The 22421-nt window shown below is 37.5% G+C and overlaps 1 protein-coding gene across 1 annotated transcript in view; it reads right to left on the bottom strand.

Moving 5' to 3' along the window:
- The window catches only part of HERC2 (E3 ubiquitin-protein ligase HERC2), a 971627-nt gene that overhangs the window by 167569 nt on the left and 781637 nt on the right, over positions 1-22421 (bottom strand). The window contains exon 69 of the mRNA XM_090372402.1: positions 2210-2424. Within this exon, the coding sequence (XP_090228528.1) occupies positions 2210-2424 (215 nt within the window). The remainder of the gene's footprint in view (positions 1-2209; positions 2425-22421) is intronic.

The raw sequence follows: 22421 nt of genomic DNA, 5'->3' as shown, positions 1-22421 counted from the left end.
GATGATCTAAAGCTGACGGTTATCTCAACTAAACCAGAATAAATCGAACTAACATCTCACTAAGTGACTCAACTACTCAACCATCTGTGTCATCACTAAGAGTCAATCAGGCTTGAAGTTAACAAAGATAAGAATTCACAAATTGACTTCACTAAGAAGAACAGAATGGTATCTCAACCTTCATACCTTTCAAAGGTTCTGGCTCCAAATACTATGCTGCTACAAGGAATTTTCACACTAAGGGTTACTATATGGCATATCCTCAAGTATATTAACTTATATGAATCAGTGATTTGGCCACTGCCATCTCCCACCTATTTACAGTGACACCATTCACTTGAGTACTGGTTCCTTCACTGGATGAATAGGACTGCAAGGAATATATCATTCAGCATTCATTTCTTCATTAGTTATCATTCCTTGGAGCCATTACATTTATTAACCACTCATAACATCCTTACCTTTGGGGCTCTGATCACTCACACTCAAAAGAGAAAAGATATTATTCCACTTAAGAATGTGCTTATCACAGTAAATGCTCAAACCTTGCAAATATTTCATGGATGTTTCCTTTTTAATCCATGAGACCTGCAAAACATTTACCACTGACACCTCAGAACAAGGTTCATGCAAACAGGCAATACAGAAAATTAATGCTGGCTGACACTTTCTCTCATGTCCAGTTCTGAAGCACTCACATGATAATCATCTCTATCAATTTTACCTCCGACTAATGGAATCTCTTCATTGCTGATATACAACATTTTCACAGAGGTTGCCTTTTGATCTATGCACCCATGGACTTCATGGTGTTCAATTGTAAGTAAAGTTATTTAAACAATATTTACAAATCTAAGCTGAGAATTTTGTTTACTTCCAGCTGAATTTTTTCCATACCATGCTTTGTGTTAATTTTTGCATAACTGATATTGATAATTTTTTATATAATTTTAATTTTAAAAGGATAATTTTGTATACACAATAATTGTTGTCTACTGTCACATTCTGATTAATATAAATATGAGAGGAGTTTGAAAAGTTGTTGCCTGAGTATATTTGAGGATTCTGGTAACATGTTACATATCAACGTAGTCCATCCCTTTGGAGTAAATAAATTTTGACCACCGATGCTGAAATGCACTGATTTCAGCTGCAAAGAAAGTTTTTCTCTTGAGCCTCCAGGAATGAACCCATTGCAACAGTGATGTCACTGAGGGTGGGAAAATGGATACAGGGTATTTTTTTAAATTAGGAAATAGGTGAAGGTTTAATGGTGCTAGATCTGATGAATATGGGGGGGATGGTACAAGATTTCACAGATGCCCTCATGCAGTGCAGTCATCGGTGGAACTCAACTCCTTTGCTGAGTTTTCTTGGCATTTGTCTTTGATGTTTTTGTGAAAATGCCTCAAAAGGTCTGCATAATATGTCTTTGTGACTGTATGGCCTTTCTGAAGGTAATCCATTAGCAACACTCCATCAGCATCCCAAAAAAACTGATGCCATCACCTTGCCAGCAGAAGGAATTGATCTGGCTTCTTTTTTTTTTTTCTTTTCTTTTCTTTGGGCGGAGGGAGAGATGTGTTGTTACTGTTTGGATTGCTTGCTGCTTTGTCTCTGGCTGAAAGTGACCCATGTCTCATCCAAGGTTACAAACCTTACAAGGAAATTTGCTGCATCCGCTTGGAGATGCAAATGTTCACTTGGCTTGTCAGCTGTCAATAGCTTTGGGATCCATTGTGCCGACACCTTTTTCTTATGTTATTATGTGGTACACACATTCAGATGAGATGCTGGCAATGTACTGAATTGTCATTCATAACTGGATCGTGTTAATGATAACTTGAGTGACAGACATTGCAAGTCTTCCACAGTACAGGTCATATTCCACCCCCCCCCCACAATGTTTAACCATATCCTTGTGAGATGCCTTTGGGATTAGCTCTCTTTTTTCCTTAACAAATACTGGATGATTGCCTGATGACTGATTTTGTCCATCTTTCCTCACTTTGTTGACTTCAGGATCTGTAGTTAAAATAAAGACATTACTGAAACTGCTAGACTGAAATTGGTAGATTACTATATGAAGTATTATACATTAAGTACAAGAATTTATGATACTGTACCACTACCCTTTCATACTCAAGCCACAAACTTTTCAATCCCCCCTCTCTTAAAAACTAAGGTTTAGCTTTGTACAAAATATCACCTTTTGTTGCCATGACCTAGCTTTCCATCATCTCCTTCTCCCCAAGAGTAAACTTCTCCTTCAGCAGACAAAGCCAAACAATGTTTACCACCAGAATTCACTGCTACTTTCTTGATGTATACATGCTGAATACTTTCCAGCAGTGTTGGGGTAGACACAGAATCAGTTCCACCAATACCTAATCGTCCTCCGGTACCATAGCCAGTTGCATACACCTAAGAAATTAAAAGTGCTTATAGTTTATTATTTGAAATTGCAGGTAAAAGAAAATCTTTTGAAGATGTTTTTCTTATCTTCAAAAGAAATTAAAAGTGTAAAAAAACTCAATAATTAAGTTTAGATTTAAGATATAAATATTTCAATATCAATGTTAAAAATGTTAACAAGTGATTTCTTTTAAAAAATAAATGAAAACTTTAATCTTAAAAGGAAACACAAGACAGCATAGAAATTCACTGAACAATTTTATTGGAGAATGTTGTAAATGATCTTGACTTTGGGGGAGGGGGTGATGTTTCAGGACAAAGAAGAAGGAAGCTGCCTTGCATCTTTCTTCTGGGGCTTTAATGGAATGAGTTAAGTCAAGTGAGAAAAGAGAGTATTAACGATATTTCAAGGATGGAATTAATAACTAATCTTAAGACAGCACAACTACTAGTAAAACATTAAATTTAATGATTATGTTTGTGGTGGGGGGGGGGTATCTGAGTGTTCCTTTAAGCATGAGATAAAAGACATTTATAATAATAGAGTAACAAACAAGGAACTGATTATTTACAAGCCTAAATTTGTTATCACAAACTACTAGAGTTGAGCATCCAGGAAATCAAAGATAATATTGAATCTTACAAATCTTATCTTAAATTAGTAATCAGCATATGCCTTGAGGTTGTAGATGCTGTGTGTGTGTGTGTGTGTGTGTGTGTGTGTGTGTGTGTGTGTGTGTGTGTGTGTGTGTGTGTGTGTGTGTGTGTGTGCTTGCTCTGCTGCCCTGAGACAATGGAGTGACCATTGAAGAGACTCAGGCATGAGTTCAGGGTTTTCCTGTTAATCATAATGAAAACATATTGTCGGGTGTGCTAGTGATGTCACTGTCAGTGATTAATGTTGGTTGTCCTGCATACATGAAACTGTCAGTGAATCAGGATTGTTCTGCTCTGCACTCCTCAAGTAGAACTTGGGACTACTCTCTGAGGGAGGTGAGGTGTTTTAGGCCTGGATCAGCCTTCAGTGTAGGTCAGAGGTTTCCAAAATGTGGGATGTGCTCCCCTGGGAAACACACTTTTTGGGGGGGCTTATTGTTTTTACAAAGCACTTTTTTTTATTGAAAGGTAGAATAACCATCCCACTAATCCAAATATGAAACTTTGCTTTTTTTTTTTTTTTTTAAATTTTTATTATTCATATTTTATTTCTTTGAGATGAAATGTATTGAAGTATATATTAATTTATAATAGTATGCACATTCATAGCTAAACTTTTGGTCAAATCTGTTTATTTTCATTTGTTCTGGAACTTGGGGGTACGTGAAATTAATGAAAAATTTTAAGGGGGGGGGTCAAGGTATAAAAGTTTGGAAACCTGTGGTGTAGGTGATTCATGTTTTAGGCAGGCAAATGGCAGCCATCAACACCACCACACCTTCATATATAGTGGTGGTGTGCTGTTAATGGCTGCCATTCTCTGCCACTGAGTGATCCTTGTCAAATATCAGAGCATTAGTGCATTTGGATAGGTTCTGCTGTCACTCTTGATGAGACTGTTGTTGTCAATGGGCTCGTATAGAACTAGGGAGCACTACTGGGACAGAATGGAGAAGTCAGGTGCATTGGAGTAGGTTGTCAGGGGGAACAAGCAGCCATTAGGAGATGGAAACTTCTCTTCGGGTGAGGAAGGTCCATCCCCCAACTGGTTGTTACTACCGTACAGTCTAGGCCACTCTGTGATGTTCCTGCAGTGGTTGTTCTTTTCAGTGCAGCTCCCTTCAAGAGTTTCAATTGAGAGGGGTGGGGGGGGGTATACTATTATTTATCAACATCATCAGCCATTATCAATCCACTACAGGACGAAGGCCTCTCCACAAACTTTCTAGTTCCTTCTGTTTTGTGCAATGGCCATCCATTTACTACCCACAAACTCATGAATTTCATCTGACCATCTCCGTCGTTGTCTTCCAGGTTCTCTTCTAGCTCCTCTTGGGTACCATTCTGTTATTCTCTTAGTTCATCTGCCATCATGTCTTTGAGCTATGTGTCCTGCCTAAGACCATTTTAGTTCTTTAGTTTTGATAAGAATGTCCTTTACTTGAATTTGCTGCTGAATCCATGTGTTTCTCTTCTTATCTAACAGTCTGATTCCCAATATAATTCGTTCTATTCTTCGCTGTGTCATTGTCAGCTTCTCTTCCATTTTTTTGGTGAGTGCCCAAGTTTCACTTCCATAAGTCATGGTGGGTAGTATACATTGGTTCATTTTTTTATGTTTCAGACAAATTGGGATATTGCTCCTCAGTATGTGACTATATTTTCCTGAATACTATCCATCAAAAATTTATTCTTCTCGACTTCCAGCCATTTATCATTATTACAGCTGATGACTTGTTCCAGAGAAGTATATGACTCCACCTTTTCAATTACTGCTCCTTCAATCATTATATCCCTTTCTATGGCATACTTGTTCACCATTACTTTTGTTTTAGCCATATTCATCTTTAGTCCAAAATCCTTACTAACTCTGCATAACTGATTAAGATTTTCCTCTAATTCTTTGGAATCGTGGCTTATGACCACAATGCCATCTGCAAATCGTAAATGGTTTAGGTACTCTCCATTCACTCCTTTCTGGGACCAGTCTAATCTTCTGAAAGCTTCCTCAACGGCAGCAGTAAACAACTTTGGAGATACAGGAATACCTCAATTAGTGCGAGACTTGAATTAGCATGGTTTATATTTAGCTACTAATTTCCAATTAGTATGAATCAAAATTTCGATTAGCACAGTATTTTAGCTTGGCCTAAATAAACTGAAACTGGTGATGCTACGAAAGTCAGCACCAAGCTATGAATATAAATACACTGCTAAGGTATACATAACGAACCTAAGGGGGCATAAATTCAAATTAAGGAAAGACAGGTGTAGAATAGATGTGCAGAAATTTGCCTTTATCCAGCGGGTGGTTAATTGCTGGAACAAATTTCCATCTGTTGTTGTGGAAGTTGATAGGTTAAATAAATTTAAGGAGGAACTGGACAGGCATTTGGAGGGAATGGTTTAATTTTTTTTTTTTCGGCTGATGCTGCATAAGCTCATACACTCGTTTTCTTGCTACTACTACTACTACCAAAACAGTGGCGGCAGCTCGGTGCGCCGACCTGGGAAATTTGAAGTGACGTTCACAGAAATTATGTCCAAATTAGCGGTTGAAGTGGATTACAGGTTTCCGGATTAATGATGGCCAACCTGTAGTTCACGCTGTGTCCGATAGATGTCGAACGTCGGTGTTTTCATAGAAAATTTAAAATATCCCACGCTGCCCCTGTGAGTTTGCTGTGCCATATCGGGGCACCACAGCGTATAGTTTGGGAACCACTGCCTTAATATACAGTGTATCGCAAAAATACACAGCTTAACTTCGGGAATGAGTTCCTCATATGTAGACAATAAAAATATTTTATATCAACATAGTTCCAGAAATGCTTTGTTCACGAGTTATTAACTGGAATTCACGCCTGGCCTGTGAGTTTGTTTGGAAGTACACGGGGCCCAAATAACTTATCACCAAAAATACCTGCCCAGATGTTGGGGCTGAACAGCTGTTGGTGATGTGATGGAAAAATTGCATGTGGGTTTTCCTCAACCCATACATGCTGATTGTGAAAGTTTTGGATTCCTCTTGTGTGAACTGTGCTTCGTCTGTGAATATCACTAAGGCAGGAAAGTGAGGAGTGGTACCACACTGCTGCAAGAACCACTGGCAGAACATTTCTCGTACAGGGTAATCTGCTGGTGACAAGGCCATTGCAGATGGTAAGGATACAGTTAGTGTTCTCGCAACACTCACCAAACAGTCGAACGTTGAACAGCCAGTTGCATTGCTATTCTGCGTGTGCTGATTCCAGGAGTGGCATGTGCAACATCCAAAATCTCCTCCTCTACTTCAGGAGTCGTAGATCTCGGTTGTCCTCTGTCAGCAGCACGAGGTGTAAAGGTCCCATGTTCACAAAGGCAGCGATGGATACCTTCAAACGTTTTCCTGTCTGGACATCTTCGTTCTAGGAACCTTTCACGGTACTAATGACGAGCCTCCAGAGCATTGCCGTCTGCCAAACTGTACATAAAGTGCATATTCACTTGCTCCTGATTTGAGTACATGGTCGGAATGGAAAACCACCAGATTCTGTCAGTACCATTTATATCAGGTGATGGGCAACTCAACAAAAAACTTCTTTCCCATGGTGGTCTTCAGCACTAGCTGAATTGAGACAACAAACTCTAAAAGCAAGAAAAGCATACCAAAGGAATAGGCATCTATCGGACGCAGACAATCAGGCTTTGAAAAATGATTACAGAGACTTGAGGAAGAGGTACCATAAAGCAATTGCTGATAGCAGGCAAAACTGTTGGCAACGTTTAGTGAAGCAAACAGGAAATGCTGACCATTGGGGTATACTCTATAAGCTTTCAAGAAATAAATTTTTGTGTGGTGAAATTTACAATACAGTAATTAGAGAGAATCAAGAAACTTCAGACTGGGAATCTACAGTCGAAGCGATAGTGAGTAGCCTCTTTCCGGAAGATTTGCCGTATATGGACAGCCCTGACCAAGCAGAAATTAGACACATTAATCGGGAATATAAGGGGACAACTGAAATTTCCATTTTTAACATGCTTGAGTGATGAGCTGCAGTAGCTAAATTGAACCATAAAAAATGTCCTGGCATTGACCTCATTGAGAATCAAGTGATTGAAAAATTTTATGAATTCTTCCCTGAGCTTTATTAAACTTATTTAATAAATGCTTGCTAGAGGAGCTTTTCCCTCTTGAATGGAAGCTTGCAGTTCTAAAAATCTTGCATAAACCGGGAAAGCCAAAAACAAACCCCAGAGCATATAGGCCAATCTCTTTATTGGCCAATCTTGGCAAATTATTTACAGAACATAAAATCTCCTCTGATTGCCAGTTCAGATTCAAAAAAGGACACAATCTCAACCTTGCTGACTTGCATTCAGGAGGCAAACAGCAAATATGTTCTTGCTGTTTTTATTGACTTTGAGGGCTCTTTCGATTCCCTCTGGTGGGAGAGTGCTCTCAGGTCACTGCAAACGGCAAAGTGTGATGATTACCTGTTCAAAGTCCTTAGATCTTACTTTAAGGACTGATAAATTAGAGTGTGTGCAAAGCATTTATCATACACGACTACCGTTTCAAGAGGATGCCCTCAGGGTTCAGTCTTGAGACCTCTCTTCTGGAATGTAGTGCTAGACTAGTGGCTCACGAAGGATAGCGATGAGTTCATCAAAGTTGCATATGTAGATGACCTGGTGGTGGTGGCAGTGCAGGGAGGATCAAGACAAATTCTCGAACAAAAAATTCAGTCAGTTTTGAATAATTTAGTGGCATGGACAGGTTTAAATAAACTAAAGATTTCTGTCACCAAGACCAATTTCATGGTGTTTAAACACCACTTCAATTATGAAAGGCCGCCAAAGGTAACCCTATATGGTACTCAAATTCCATATGTACAGAATACCAAGTATTTGGGTTTAACTTTAGATGATCATCTCAGGTTTCATGTACATGTCACTAAAATCAAAACGTTCGTAGCTGCAGTTGTTAGAATTTCCCGCAAGGAATGGGGTTTATCCAAAAAAACTCTGGTATTGTACTACAAGATGATATTTCTTCCTATTGTAGTTTATGGTGCTGGTATTTGGTTTGCAGCTGCTACCAAGGTTACAACTAAAGCTAAGCTTCTATCCCTGCAATGTACAATGCTGCTTACAGTTATATGCGCTCCCAGGACAGTGTCGACAAATACCTTACAGGTTATTGCAAGTACCATCCCCTTGGATTTACAAATTATTTTCCGAGGTATTGATATAACTTAAAGAAGGGATGGCCGTTACAAACACTGAATATCACCTCTAATCCAAATAACAACATAAAGGAGGAAAAACATAGAATTTGGGGTGAGCTCGTGAATTGCTGGCAGCAACGTTGGGATCTGAGTGAGTATGGAACCATTACAAGAGGGTTCATTCCAGCAGTAAGCTTTGCAATGGACAAAAGGGTGTCTTTTTGGTTTGCTCCCACCATGACTAATCACTGGACATGGCTTAAGGGCCAAACTATTTGAAAGAGGATTAGAACCTGACCCCTACTGTTCGTGTGGTGAAGTTGAATCTTGGAGACATGTCATTCTTGAATGCGGACTGTATACTTCAGACAGGCAGGAATTACTAAATAGGTTACCAAACCTCATGGAGAATAATTTACCTCTCTTGGTTCAGAGGTGGGACATCTTTGCTTTGCTTCAGGAATTCTCAGCCAAAGTTTTTAAAAGAAGACAGGAGTTAAGAAATCTATTGCAGGATACCAATTAACAGAAATGCTGAACATTTAACGACAGAACACTTTGTGTACTGTCATCTTCATAGGATGTTTCTGGTTTACAGTGCAAGTTGATCTTCCGCTCCTGGATACCCAAATGCAGGCTTGCATTTGTGGATGGACTCTAAGTGGAGATAATGTTAATCTAAGTGTTAATGTTTTCTAAGTGTTATTGTTAAGTTAATGTCATTCTAAGTGTATGTATTTGCTATTTACATGTAAATAATTGTATAATGTTGCTTTTGTTTCAACAAGTATACATTGTTCCTAGTTAGAATTTTTTTTTTTTTCGCTGGCCTTCAAAGTCTGGGCAGCCTTGGAGGCGGGATTGCTGGCACCTGCATCCGGTAGGTGCGGGATTTGTGCATTATAGCACACACAGAGAATGGTTGATCCAGGTGTTGGTTAGTCCCTGGTGGCGAAATGGCCTGACATAACACTCTTTTTTTCAGGCCTGTTTTGCAGAGGTTCTGAGCTATTACAGGAGTAATAGGTGGAGATGGGCTTATGTCTAGGAGCCACCCTTCATATCAGGACACACACAAGCAAATGTACAGAAAGGCTACAGCATATATATATTTTTTTTATGAAAAACCCCAAACACGAAAGATATCAAAACCTATAGTACTTAGTACCGTGCATGGGTTGAAGGAGAAGTATGGGGGGGGATGCCGGAAACTTTGCTCTAGAGACTAAACATGGGTTTCACCACTTCAAGCCTCCAATAAGCAAAGTGGTGGTATTTCACCGGTTGATGAAAGTCATCTATATAAAATTTGTATATAAATCTTGTATATAAATTGATTAATATGTATCTTGAGAATGTCTATACAGTATATAAATGAAAAAAAAAAAAAAAGAAAAAGAAAAAATGTACCTTGTGATGAAGGAAATCACCCACAGGAGATAAGACATTCCGGTTAATAACTCGGGAACCAAGCATTTTCGGAACTATGTTTATATAAAATATTTTTATTGTCTACATATAAGGAACTCATTCCTGAAGTTATGCCATGTATTTTTGAGACACCCTATATAATAATTTAGGTGAATTGCTTAATAAACTAAATTATTAATTTCACGTGGTATTAAATATAGTAATAATCTTAATGGAAAACAACAACGTAATGGGCTTGGCACACCCAGGGTCCTGAGCTGGATATCATCATTCTTCTCTTTCTTGGTGATTCCCTTCTACTTCTGACTCTATCTCTCTCTCTCTTTCTCTGGGTAACTTGGAAATTTTTTTTTTAGCTGGTGCAGCATAAGCCTCAGGCTTTCTTGCACTATATGGCTAGTAATAATAATAATAACTATATTAAATATGTAACATTCTTATCTTGAACAGATGATGAATGGAAAAAATTTAGAAAAACGTTAGCACAAGCTGAAAAAGGCTGTGTGAAGATCTGTAAAGATAAATTAAAAATGCCAAGGTGGATCCAAGAAGTTAAAAACAAAGTTAAAGAAAAAATACATTAAAAGTAAAGGAAACTTTTGGTGAATAAAACTAATAAATCATAATGCTGGAATATAGAGAAAAGTGCAAGAGGGCTGATAAATGTACAAAAGAGACTAAAGAAAAAGCTTTAAAATATTTTGGAAAAGATATGAAAAACAAACATCAGAAAGGTGAAAAAATGTTTTAACATTTAGTTAAATGCTCTCCAAAGAGGGGAAATAGTATAATCAAGATAGTCAAAATGGGTAAAACAAGAAGGATATTTTAGAATTATGAAGTACATACTTTTGATGATCTGCTAAATTAATAAATTAGATATAGGTTATAGACAATTTGGCAGGAAAATTAGCTACACAAAAACAGAAATTGTGAAACTTGTTGGAGAACCAAGGAAAATTTAGTATAGGCAAAATAACCAAAAATTAAAAAAAGTTATCTTGTTTATCTAAGGGTATTTAATGAAGGCAGAATGTTATCCATGGAAATAAATAGAATAAGAAAAGCAGGAAGTATAGGAAGTCAGCTAAAGAAAATCAATTGGAGCAAAGAGATATTAACCAAAAAAACCAAATTTGCTATTTACACTGAAAGGAGAGAATTCATGGGATACCTGGTTCCTGGGCAATGCGACATTGTCTCTCTCCTTGCTAGTGGATGAACCCACCACATGGCAGGTATATAGACACATTGCTTCACTGCATTCACATAGAAGTTAATTCGATGTCAGTATGGAAAAACGTTGTGAGTTAACAGACTTTGAAAGAGGGATGATGGCGGGTGCCCGAGGCATGGGTCACTCTATCGTGGAGGTGGTACAGAAATTGCACTATCCCCATTCGACAGTATCAAGCAGGTATCGGGAATATGCCATTTCTGGAATAATATCTCATCATGGACAGTGCTGTGGGCAGAGAAAGGGGTTGGATGAACACGGCCGTCAACATCTCTCTCTCACTGTTTCAGAGACATTGTTTCAATGAGGGAGGTGCCAGAAACATCTCCCACAACACCATCAGGCAATTATTAGCTGCAATAGGTTATGGGAGCCACCGACCCGCCAGAGTCCCATTACTAACACCACAACACAGGACTCTAAGCCTCAACTGAGTGAAAGAACCTCAGCACTGGACCTTGGATGATTGGAGACTGGTCTCCTGGTCCGATGAGTCCAGTTATTTCGAGTGGACGGGAGGATGCATATTTGGCGTAAACCACACACAAAGCACCCATCATGTCAACAAGGAACTGTTCAGGGCGAAAAAGAGAAAGGCAAAAAGAGAAAGCAATATTCTTGATCTGGTTATCAGCAGTGATTCTTCATGCATTAAGAATCTGTAGGTAAAAGACCCACTGGGTTGAAGCAATTACAGTGTACTGACGTGGAAATAAATTAAAGACATAATTACTATCAAGGTTAAAGGGAAAGGCTTCTGTTTTCGTAAGGGAGATTACAGAGATCTCAGACAGTTTTTAAATTATGTGCAGTGGGGCCAACTGATGATGTTACCAACAGCATTTCTAAATGGGATATATTCAGGGAAGTAAGCAAACTAGGCTTTTCATACCAACAAAGAAATACTGTTCAAGGTTTAGATTTAAATGAATTTCAGAAAGAGACTCAGAGAGAACATAAGATTTAACACAAGAAAAGTAGGGCGCCCCCATAGCCAGGTGGAAAGGAGCAGTAATGCGTATCACATGCTTCTTGATTAGACTGGGATACAGGCTTGAATCCCGGTCTAATCACCTAATCACCACCAAATACGGAAGATGCGGAAAGGTCAGGGAATGACCACCGCATATCCCGGAGCAATATGGCCTTAGTTGCTAATGCTCCTAAAAACCAAAACAACAACAACAAGAAAAGTAGAATAAGGATTAAGGGAAAACAAAGGACTTAAATCAGCAGCCGTGAGCAGTAATATAGAAAGACAAATGATACTGAGACTGAAAAATAGCGATGGTGAACTTATAAATAGCAGAGAAGGCATAATTCAAATAACAGAAGACTAATATAGAGAATTATACAAGGAGCAAGTTAATGATGCCAGCAGTAAGGAAGATGGATTGCAAATTAGTAACACATACGACATACCCGATACTCTTCCTGACGAGGTAGAACATGTGTTGAAGAAAATGAAGAATCAGAAAGCCCCGGGGGAAGACAAAGTTACTGTAGAGTTGTTAAAATTGGGAGGAAGAAATATGACACAAAAACTGGAAAGACTTCACAAAATGCATTAGAAAAGGTGTGGCACCTAAGGAGTGGAATAATGCAATCATAGTTTTGCTGCATAAGAAAGGAGATAAATCAGAAATTGGAAATTATAGACCAATTAGCTTGTTATCCCACATCTACAAGTTGTTCACAAGGGTCATTACTAACAGATCAGAAAGAATACTTGATGAGAATCAACCGAAAGAGCAAGCTGGCTTTAGGACAGGATTCTCAACTATGGATCACCTTCACGTAATATCACAGCTAATGGAGAAAGCAAATGAATATAAAACAGCATTATGCCTGGCATTTGTGGATTATGAAAAGGCATTTGACTCCATACAGCATAAGGCAATGTTTCGGGCACTGGAAAGACAAGGCATAGATAACTCATATATTATGATTTTGAAGAAAATATATTAGAACGCTACCTCCTTTATTAGAATGAACAAAGACAGAAGCAAATTTAAAATTGAGAAAGGAGTTCGACAAGGAGACACAATATCTCCGAAGTTGTTTACTGCTGCCCTTGAGGAAGCTTTCAGATTACACTGGTTGCAGAAAGGAGTCAATGTGAATGGTGAGTACGTAAATCATTTACAATTTGCAGTTGACATGGTGATCATAAGCCATGATCCCGAAGAATTACAGGAAAAATCTTAATCAGTTATGCAGAGTTAGTAAGGATTTTGGACTAAAGATGAATATGGCTAAAACAAAAGTAATGATGAAGAATGCCATAGAAAGGGATATAATGATTGAAGGAGCAGTAATTGAAAACGTGGAGTCATACTTATCTAGGACAAGTCATTAGCTGTAATAATGATAAATGGCTGGAAGTCAAGAGAAGAATAAATTTTGGATGGATACCATTCAGGAAATATAGTCACATACTGAGGAGCAATATCCCAATTTGTCTGAAACATAAAATAATGAACCAATGTATACTACCCACCATGGAAGTGAAACTTGGGCACTCCCCAAAAGAATGGAAGAGAAGCTGAGAACCACACAGCAAAGAATGGAACGAATTATATTGGGAATCAGACTGTTAGATAAGAAGAGAAACACATGGATTAGGCAGCAAACTCAAGTAAAGGATATTCTTATCAAAACTGAAGAACTAAAATTGTCTTGAGCAGGACACATAGCTCGAAGACATGATAACAGATGGACTAAGAGAATAGCAGAATGGTACCCAAGAGGAGCTGGAAGACAATAACAGAGATGGATAGATGAAATTCATGAGTTTGTGGGTAGTAAATGGATGGCCATTGCACAAAACAGAAGGAACTGGCAAGTTGCTGGAGAGGCCTTCATCCTGCAGAGGATTGAAAATGGCTGATGATGATGATGGATTTTAGATGAACTATTGAGACTTGTGGCAGGGAAGAAATGTGCATGGGATACAGATAAATTATCAGGTGATACAAAGCCTGTGGTAGATATAAATTACAATGTAATCGAGTCACAAAAGATGTTAAGCAAAAAAAAAAAAAAAAAAAGGCAGGTTATGAGAATTCTCTGGTAAAGAATGCCATGAAAAATAGCAAAGACCTCTATGCTTATATTAACAGTTGAAGGAAGGGGTAGGTCACTTGATGTCTGTGGGGTAAACTGCTGATGACCCTGCTCAGGTTAGAGAAAAATTGAATAGGTATTTTCCATCTACATTCACATTAAGTTTAACATTGACAAATGCAAACACTGCATATCGGTAGAAGTAACCCCAGAGAAACGTATCGTGTAGTAGAAAATGAAAAAGATCTGGGAGTAATAGTGCAGTCAGATAGGAAGTTTTCTGAGCAATGCAGACAGGCTGCTAGATCAGGTTAAGGGGTATTGCCAATGATATACTGGAATTTTGCTAGTAGGGAAAAGGAGGTGATTATGCTTTTGTATAAGACAATGGTCAGGCCACAATTTGAGTACTGTGTACAGAGAAGGGCAACAAGATTGGTGAGGGGAATGAAGGGGTCCTCTTAACAAGAAAGGCTTAATTTCTGCAAATTGCAGCAGCTGGAGACTAGGCACCTGAGATGTGATCTAATTGAGGTGTATAAGGCCTTGAATGGATTGAGCAGGCTGAATTCTGATGGGATTCTTTGGCTTGCTCAGATTACTATCAGAGAGATCCCTATGGACTGGAGATGTGTGAACATATCCTCAATTCATAAAAGAGGATCAAAATTCGTCATGAGTAATTACAGACCTGCTAGCTTAACATCTGTAATCACAGCATGGATTTATCAAGGAGTGGTCTTATCTAACTTATCTTATCTGAAAGGTTACTATGATGCAGTTACCGAGAAACTGGATGCAAAAAATAATTTTGACATCATATACTTAGATTTGAGGAAGGCTTTTGATACTGTTGCACATAAAAGACTTCTGTACAAACTGGAGCAATGTGGGATTAAGGGCAAGTTAGTGCTATGGATAAAGGGTTGGTTGGTTGGTTGGTTTAAATTTTATTGGTGCATTGGCAACTAAGGCTATAATACGCGAAGACCAGGTCATATATAAAAATTTTAAACTTTCAGTGACCTAATTAGTTAGGTCACCATGTCAAAATATATAATAACAAAGGTATAAAAGATAAATCAATAAACAATCACAATAAAATGTAAATTTTAGATACGAGCAAAAACATTTATTGATTTTAAAAAGCTAAAAACAGCAGATACATGGTCATTGTCGGATAAAATCTGACTGAGTGTATAAGGCTCAGCCAGACGACTAAAAGCGGTAAAATATAAATCACGTTCGTGTCTAAAACGTGGACACACGGTGAAAATGTGATGAATAGTTAAAATGGTGCCCCAGTTCTCGCACATAGGACAGTCATCTGCCCTCAGCAGACAAGCATGTGTAAGATGACTGTGTCCTATGCGGAGACGAGCTCATTGGCAATATCAATTCTTTTATGTTCCAGATTAACTATTTTCTACTTTATGACAACCAGGGACAGAGTAGTGCACTTCTGCTTCCTTGCACTTATTTTAAAATTCTGTTAAATTAAATCTCATCCCACCTTAATGCATTAACTTAACCATTCCACCTTATATTTAGCCATCAGTCTTTTCATAAAACTATTGCAGATTATATTCAAGGTGAGTACCGCACTTTAAGCATTTCGCTATTTTTATATTTAGTCTATTATCACGGTACTATAAGAATTCTATAACTTTATACTTGTCAGTTCATAAGATATTTTAATGTTATAATAACACCTTATCTGCACTGCCTCTCAATTGTACCCTTGATGCCTTTGGACATGTCTGATAAAAAAACACAACTCACAAAAACACTCATAAAACATTTCACTAATAAATTACATATTACCTTCCTACAAAAATGTCTTTGCCATAATATTACTCCTAAATTCGCCAGCATTTTTCCAAAAAACAGCTGCAAAAAATACCCACATATCATACATCGTACCTCCATCGCCATCATATGCGAGGAACTTAGAAAAAGATTCAACAAGAAACATAACCTTTTACACAGTATACATCAATTTTTCATCTTAAAAGGGAAATGTCAACCCAAACCTGGACAGAGTACTGCAATTTTAACGATATTCGCATTAACGCAGCCATCCATAATGTAGAACAACAACACATCAAGAAATGGCATACACTTACATTAGGATCTCAGCCAAAAATTTCTACTGTCAACATCTCTTCAAAATCCTTCACCCCAACTGAACTTACCGGTTTAGAATATGGCTTCAACTTTGCCATAAAAGATCAACACTATCCCATCAAGGACTGTATAATAGAACTCCAATCTAAACTAGAACATCATCCCGACAAATGGCGAATAATACACCAAACCAATAGCATAATAAACTCCAAACTTTCCTCCCAATCTAATATTAAAAAGCAACAACTTCTAGATATACAAAAATTAAGCAAAATTTCAGATGTTATTATACAAAAAGCGGATAAAGGTGATTTTTGTCTATGATGACACAATTGTCATCATAGACAAAAATACTTACACTCAGAAAATGCAACAAATTTTAGCTGACCAAAACACATAAAATTGATAACGATCATAATATCACCAAACTTAAAAATAAACTAGATTTAATCTTAAGAAAATTCAGACAAAATAAAGAAATCAATTTATACACACTGCAACAGATAGGAATCCGCAACAACTTCCTTCCTCACATGTTTGGCATCACTAAACTACACAAACCTGGCCACCCATTAAGACCAATTATCTCTTTCAGTAATTCAGGCTTTTGCAAATCTATCCACCTACTTAGTTAAAATTATATCCCCTCTTACCAGATCCTCAGAATTCAAAATCAGCAACACCAATCAGGCCTTTCAGAAAATAAGCAATACTACAATTTCTGATGGAGATATCCTAGCATCATTTGTGCATATCCCATACACTTTACGTGCATATCCCATACACTTTACGTGCATATCCCATACACTTTACAGGCTTTACAGAAATTCTTAACAACAGATAACACTTTGACTAAACATACCTCTCTTTCTATTAATAACATCCTTGAACTCACTTCACTTTTACTAGATGCACGATATTTCAGATTCAATAATAAAATTTTCCAACAAATATTCGGTTTACCCATGGGTTTAGGTATCTCTGCCCCCCTGTCAGAAATTTACCTAGCCACAATAGAGAACCAAATCCTACAACCCTTCCCCTCAGAAATAAAATTATACACCCGTTACGCTGATGACATACTCATAATAGGCAATAGGTCCACTATAGACAATCTCTTTTTAAAATTTAATTCAATACATGATAGGTTAAAACTCACTCTTGAAAGTGAAACCAACAACCAAATTAATTTTCTCAACCTCACTGTTTACAAAACAGGTACCAAACTAGGCACAAAGATTTTCAGAAAAAATACACATACAGGCAAATACCTACATTTTGCTTCGCACCACCCCCTCTGCACAAAAAAGCGGCTTTATTCAACCAAATATATATAGCCCTCAAATATAGCACTTCACAAAAAAACCAATGAACTTCAATACCTCACAGAAAAAAATACAGCTGGGAACTACCCAACCCAACTCATTCAACACACTATTTCCACTGCCAAAAGTAAAATTAACAATCCACCAAAACCCACCACCAACGCAAATATATGCATCATCCTCCCATACCATAATGAACTTGCCAGACAATTCCGCCGTGTGTTTACAGGTACTGATATCTCCCTTATTTTTTCAGCTTATAATAAACTCGGATCCTTATTCAACACTTACAAAGATACACATAAATACCCAACCAACGATTTGAACAATATAATTTACTTGATTAAATGTCAACCAAACTGTGATGCCTGTTATATTGGTAGTACTACTACCAAGTTTGGTTCTACCAAAACTTCCAACACTCACGCGTACTACCACTATAATAGCCTTAGATCGGGACAAGCTAGTACAGAACTCACAATTCATGCCCAAACCCACAATCACACTCCTTTAATTGACTCCGCTATCACCATTATAAGACTTAAAACCAGCAACAAAATTCTTCAATATGAAGCCCTCATTATCGAATGGTTTCGGCACAATACTAATCTCAACATCCTAAACACAAAACTTCCCTTTTACCTTTCCTCGGCTTGGAATCTCTCACATCTGAGATTCCCACGTGTCCCAAAGAGCATCACGAGAGTATAGAAAATTCCTTAAAATACAGCATGCGTTACTTCTCATTTAACACTGCCAACTGAAGACGTTATAACTTAATGAAAGTCTGTCATCACGACTATTGGCAATATCAATTCTTTTATGTTCCAGATTAACTATTTTCTACTTTATGACAACAAGGACGGAGTAGTGCACTTCCGCTTCCTTGCGCTTATTTTAAAATTCTGTTAAATTAAATCTCATCCCACCTTAATGCATTAACTTAACCATTCCACCTTATATTTAGCCATCAGTCTTTTCATAAAACTATTGCAGATTATATTCAAGGTGAGTACCGCACTTTAAGCATTTCGCTATTTTTATATTTAGTCTATTATCACGGTACTATAAGAATTCTATAACTTTATACTTGTTAAGTTAAATATTATAAAAAAAAAAAAAAAGAGAGAGAGAGAGAGATTAGCCAATATGATGATCTGAAGAAAACTCACCTAAAAAAAAAAAAAAAAAATGTGGAACCATTTAAAAGTGGTAAGGGCTGGTTGAATAGATTTAAAATCTAGGAAGAAGCCGCAAGTGCAGATCAAGGAGCCGAAACTTTCAAAAAAGAACTTAAAATTATTGAAGAGGGGTATTATGTGTTATACTTCTCAGCAAGTTTATAACATAGATGAAGCAGGACTTTTGTGGAAACGAATGCCTAAAAGAAATTTCATATTGAAAGAAGAAAAAACATGCCAGGTTTCAAAGCAGCGAAGGATCAGGTGACTTTATTGTTGGGTGGTAACGCTGTGGGGGATTTAAAATGAATGCCCCTTTTAGACTATTTAGAAGAGAGCTAAAGTTAAACCCAAAATCGACACATTTTTCATGATTAAATTCATCAATTAAATTAAATCAATTTAGATCAATTAAATTCGTGATTTTAAGTTTAATTTTGATACGTAAGTAGTTAACCACATAATTGTATACGTATGTAATGCAGAATATTTTATATGTACAAATATTTGAATATTAAATATTTTGACTGACATTTGTGCATCTTTTCACAACCGTTTATTATTGATTAGGAAATATCCTATGGCACCGACTGCAACTTACAAATACATATGTTACCTTATGGGAATGCGGAGCTCGCTTAGCGCCGATTCACTTAGCGCTCTGTTTTTCCGGAACGAATTATCAGCATTAAGTGGGGGTCACCTGTACTACTATTAATAGTACTACATGCCACTACTACTAATAGTAGTAGTGGCATATAGTACTATTACAGTTGCATCACATGCCACTACTACTAATAGTAGTGGCATGTGATGCAAGAAAACAAGTGAATGAGCTTATGCAGCATCAGCCAAAAAAAAAAAAAAAAATTCCCACAACTATTCCTCTAAATGTTTGTCCAGTTCCTCCTTAAATTTATTTAACCTATCAACTTCCACAACGATAGATGGAAGTTTGTTCCAGCAATTAACCACCCGCTGGCTAAAGGCAAATTTCCGCACATCTATTCTACATGTCTTTCCTTAATTTGAATTTATGGCCCCTTAGGTTCGTAATCTGAACAAGTGGAAGAACCCTTCAGAATTTAGCGTGTGCAACCCATTCAAGGCCTTATACACCTCAATCAGATCACCGCGTAGGTGCCTAGTCTCCAGCCATTGCAATTTGCAGAACTTAAGCCTCTCTTGGTAAGAGGATCCCTTCATTCCCCTCACCAATCGTGTTGCCCTTCTCTGTACATGCTCAAGCAAATCTACATCCTTCCTAAAATGAGGCCTCCAGACCTGTATGCAGTACTCAAGGCATGGCCTGACCATTGCCTTATACAAAGGGACAATCACCTCCTTTTCCCTGCTAGCAAAATTCCTATATATCATTGACAAAACCCCATGACCTGCCCTGGCAGCCTGTCTGCATTGCTCAGAAAACTTCATATTTTTTTTTTTTTTTTTTTTTTGATTTGGTAGTTGTTGGCGCATCGGCTTCTGTGGCCATATTGCACCTCCCAAGGTTTTTGCAGTACTTTGATCCAAGCCTGAGGCGGGAATCGAACTCGCGACCTTTGGGTTGCCGGGCAGGTACTTTACCCACTCGGCTAGCCCGGTCGGCTAAAACTTCATATCTGACTGCACAATTACTCCCAGGTCTTTTTAATTTTCTACCACCTTAAGTGTAGTACCACACAGTTGATTTTTAACAGTTTACCAACTATTAAAAATATTAGCAGTTGGTTAATATTTTTGATTAACTGATAATACTATAATAAGCAAACAGATTCCTAATTGAGTGCTTTGTATTACTTTATCTAGTTTTTACTTTATACTTATACTATCTGTTCGAGATATATATACGTTACGCTATTTCTTATCGACTACAATATGGGCTAGTTCAACTATACTGGCACCAACTGGGAGTCATAACTTCCAACAATTGCTAGTTAAATTCAAAATAAGAAGCTAATGAATGCTACTAGACCTATTTAATATCTGTGTAAAACATAATGTAGTATGTTCATTAACAAAGAATACGGTAAAAATTAAAAATACTTATCCTTTTACAGCAGCCAAAAATCCACCGAGTCTTCTCTTCTGCGACTAGAGCACCCTCAGTTGATACGTTATTCTCTAAAAGTTAAATTATCACTGAGTTGTCAGGTGCTGTCATGTGTACTTAGCTTCCCACTGATGATGTTCAAAAATACTGAAATGGCCATGGGGGGGGGGGGGTAGCACCACATTATGAACAGTGTTGCTTCTCTTTTTTGCACAGTACTTCTCTTTGGAAGTGCTGCTTAGATCATAGCAGCTATGCAACAATTTGAGAAATTAATGCCTGGAGAAAGGCTTTTGTCTTTTTCATTGCAAATATTTGTTAGCAATTGCCTATTTAATTTATCAAAATAATGCACATTTGAGAACTGATGTTATTTTAAGTGGGGTTGAAAGTAAATTTTTTCATGAGAGTTTCAATCAAAAGTACAATTCACCTTGAAAAAAAGGTTTTATATATTAATACTTTTCACTGTTGCGTATAATGGGCATTTTGATAACTAAGATAGCCAACTCCCAACATTTATTTATACAAACAGCAATATATGAAAAATTATTCTTAAATAATGGTAATAGTAAAAAAAGAAAGCCCCTTTTGTTTTTTTGCATTAACAATCGATACCACATGATCAAAAATTCAGACATCATCTCCATAAATACTGGGTATGCATATTAGCTTAGACATAATGTGTAAATCTCATGGGTTTGCCTGTTCAGCAGCAATAGTTAGGGGCCACTAAGTTTGGATAGAACTTATAGACTTTCAGTGTTTCGATGTAATAGTTGGATACCACATAAGTAACTTTCCTGTGTTATCATTGTGACTCACCTGAGAATTCCAAAATCCACAATAATTCAAGGTACAAAATGAAAGACCATAAATGATAAAAAAGAGAGGGGGGGGGGGAAATTGAGGTCTGGCTGTCTTCATAAACTAATGGTACATGTTCAACAAATCATAAAGAGGTTTGTACAAGAATATTACTCAACCACCAAATGAGAGATTCATAGGCTTGGGATCAATGGTGGGGCACTTACATATAAGGAAGTGATCATTCCATTGTATAAGACAGTACATGACATACAGTTGTGAAGCTTGGACATTAATAAGTAGAGTAAAGGTGAGCAGTCGCTGAAAGTGTTCAAGTGTAGAATTTTATGAAAAGTTTTTTCCGCACAAGACGTTGATTTGATGGATCCTGGAGGATCAGGATGAACCATGAACTTGACCAATCATATTCAGGGTGCAGACATTATCAGATTTGTGAAGAGTCAGAGACTTGCCTGGTTGGGACATGTTATGAGAATGGATGACAGCAGAACAAAGAGTATAATGAAATGGAAACCTACTGGGAGGAAGGCGAGACAAAGACCACAGAAAAGATGGATGGATGGCATAGAAGAGGACTTAAAGATCATGAGAATAAGAAGTTGGACTTCTGGAAGGGCATAATGGTGGAACATTATCAAGAAGGCTAAGACCCACTCTGGGCTATAACGCCAGAAGAAGAAGAAGATAAGGCAATAGTCAGGCCAAATCTTGAATACTGCATACAGGTCTGGAAGACTCATTTTAGGAAAGATGTAAAGCTACTGGAATGGGTACAGAGAACGGCAATGAGATTGATGAGGGGAACAAAGGGTGCTCTTACCAAGAAAGGCTTCAGTTCTGCAAATTGCATCATTTGGAGACTATGCACCTGTGAGGTGATCTGATTGC

Source organism: Mastigoproctus giganteus, chromosome 1 (genome assembly GCF_048544385.1).
Source record: "Mastigoproctus giganteus isolate SK-2022 chromosome 1, ASM4854438v1, whole genome shotgun sequence".
Taxonomy (NCBI): domain Eukaryota; kingdom Metazoa; phylum Arthropoda; class Arachnida; order Uropygi; family Thelyphonidae; genus Mastigoproctus; species Mastigoproctus giganteus.
Note: the sequence above shows the minus strand (reverse complement) of the source record. Positions and strands in the feature narration are given on the sequence as shown.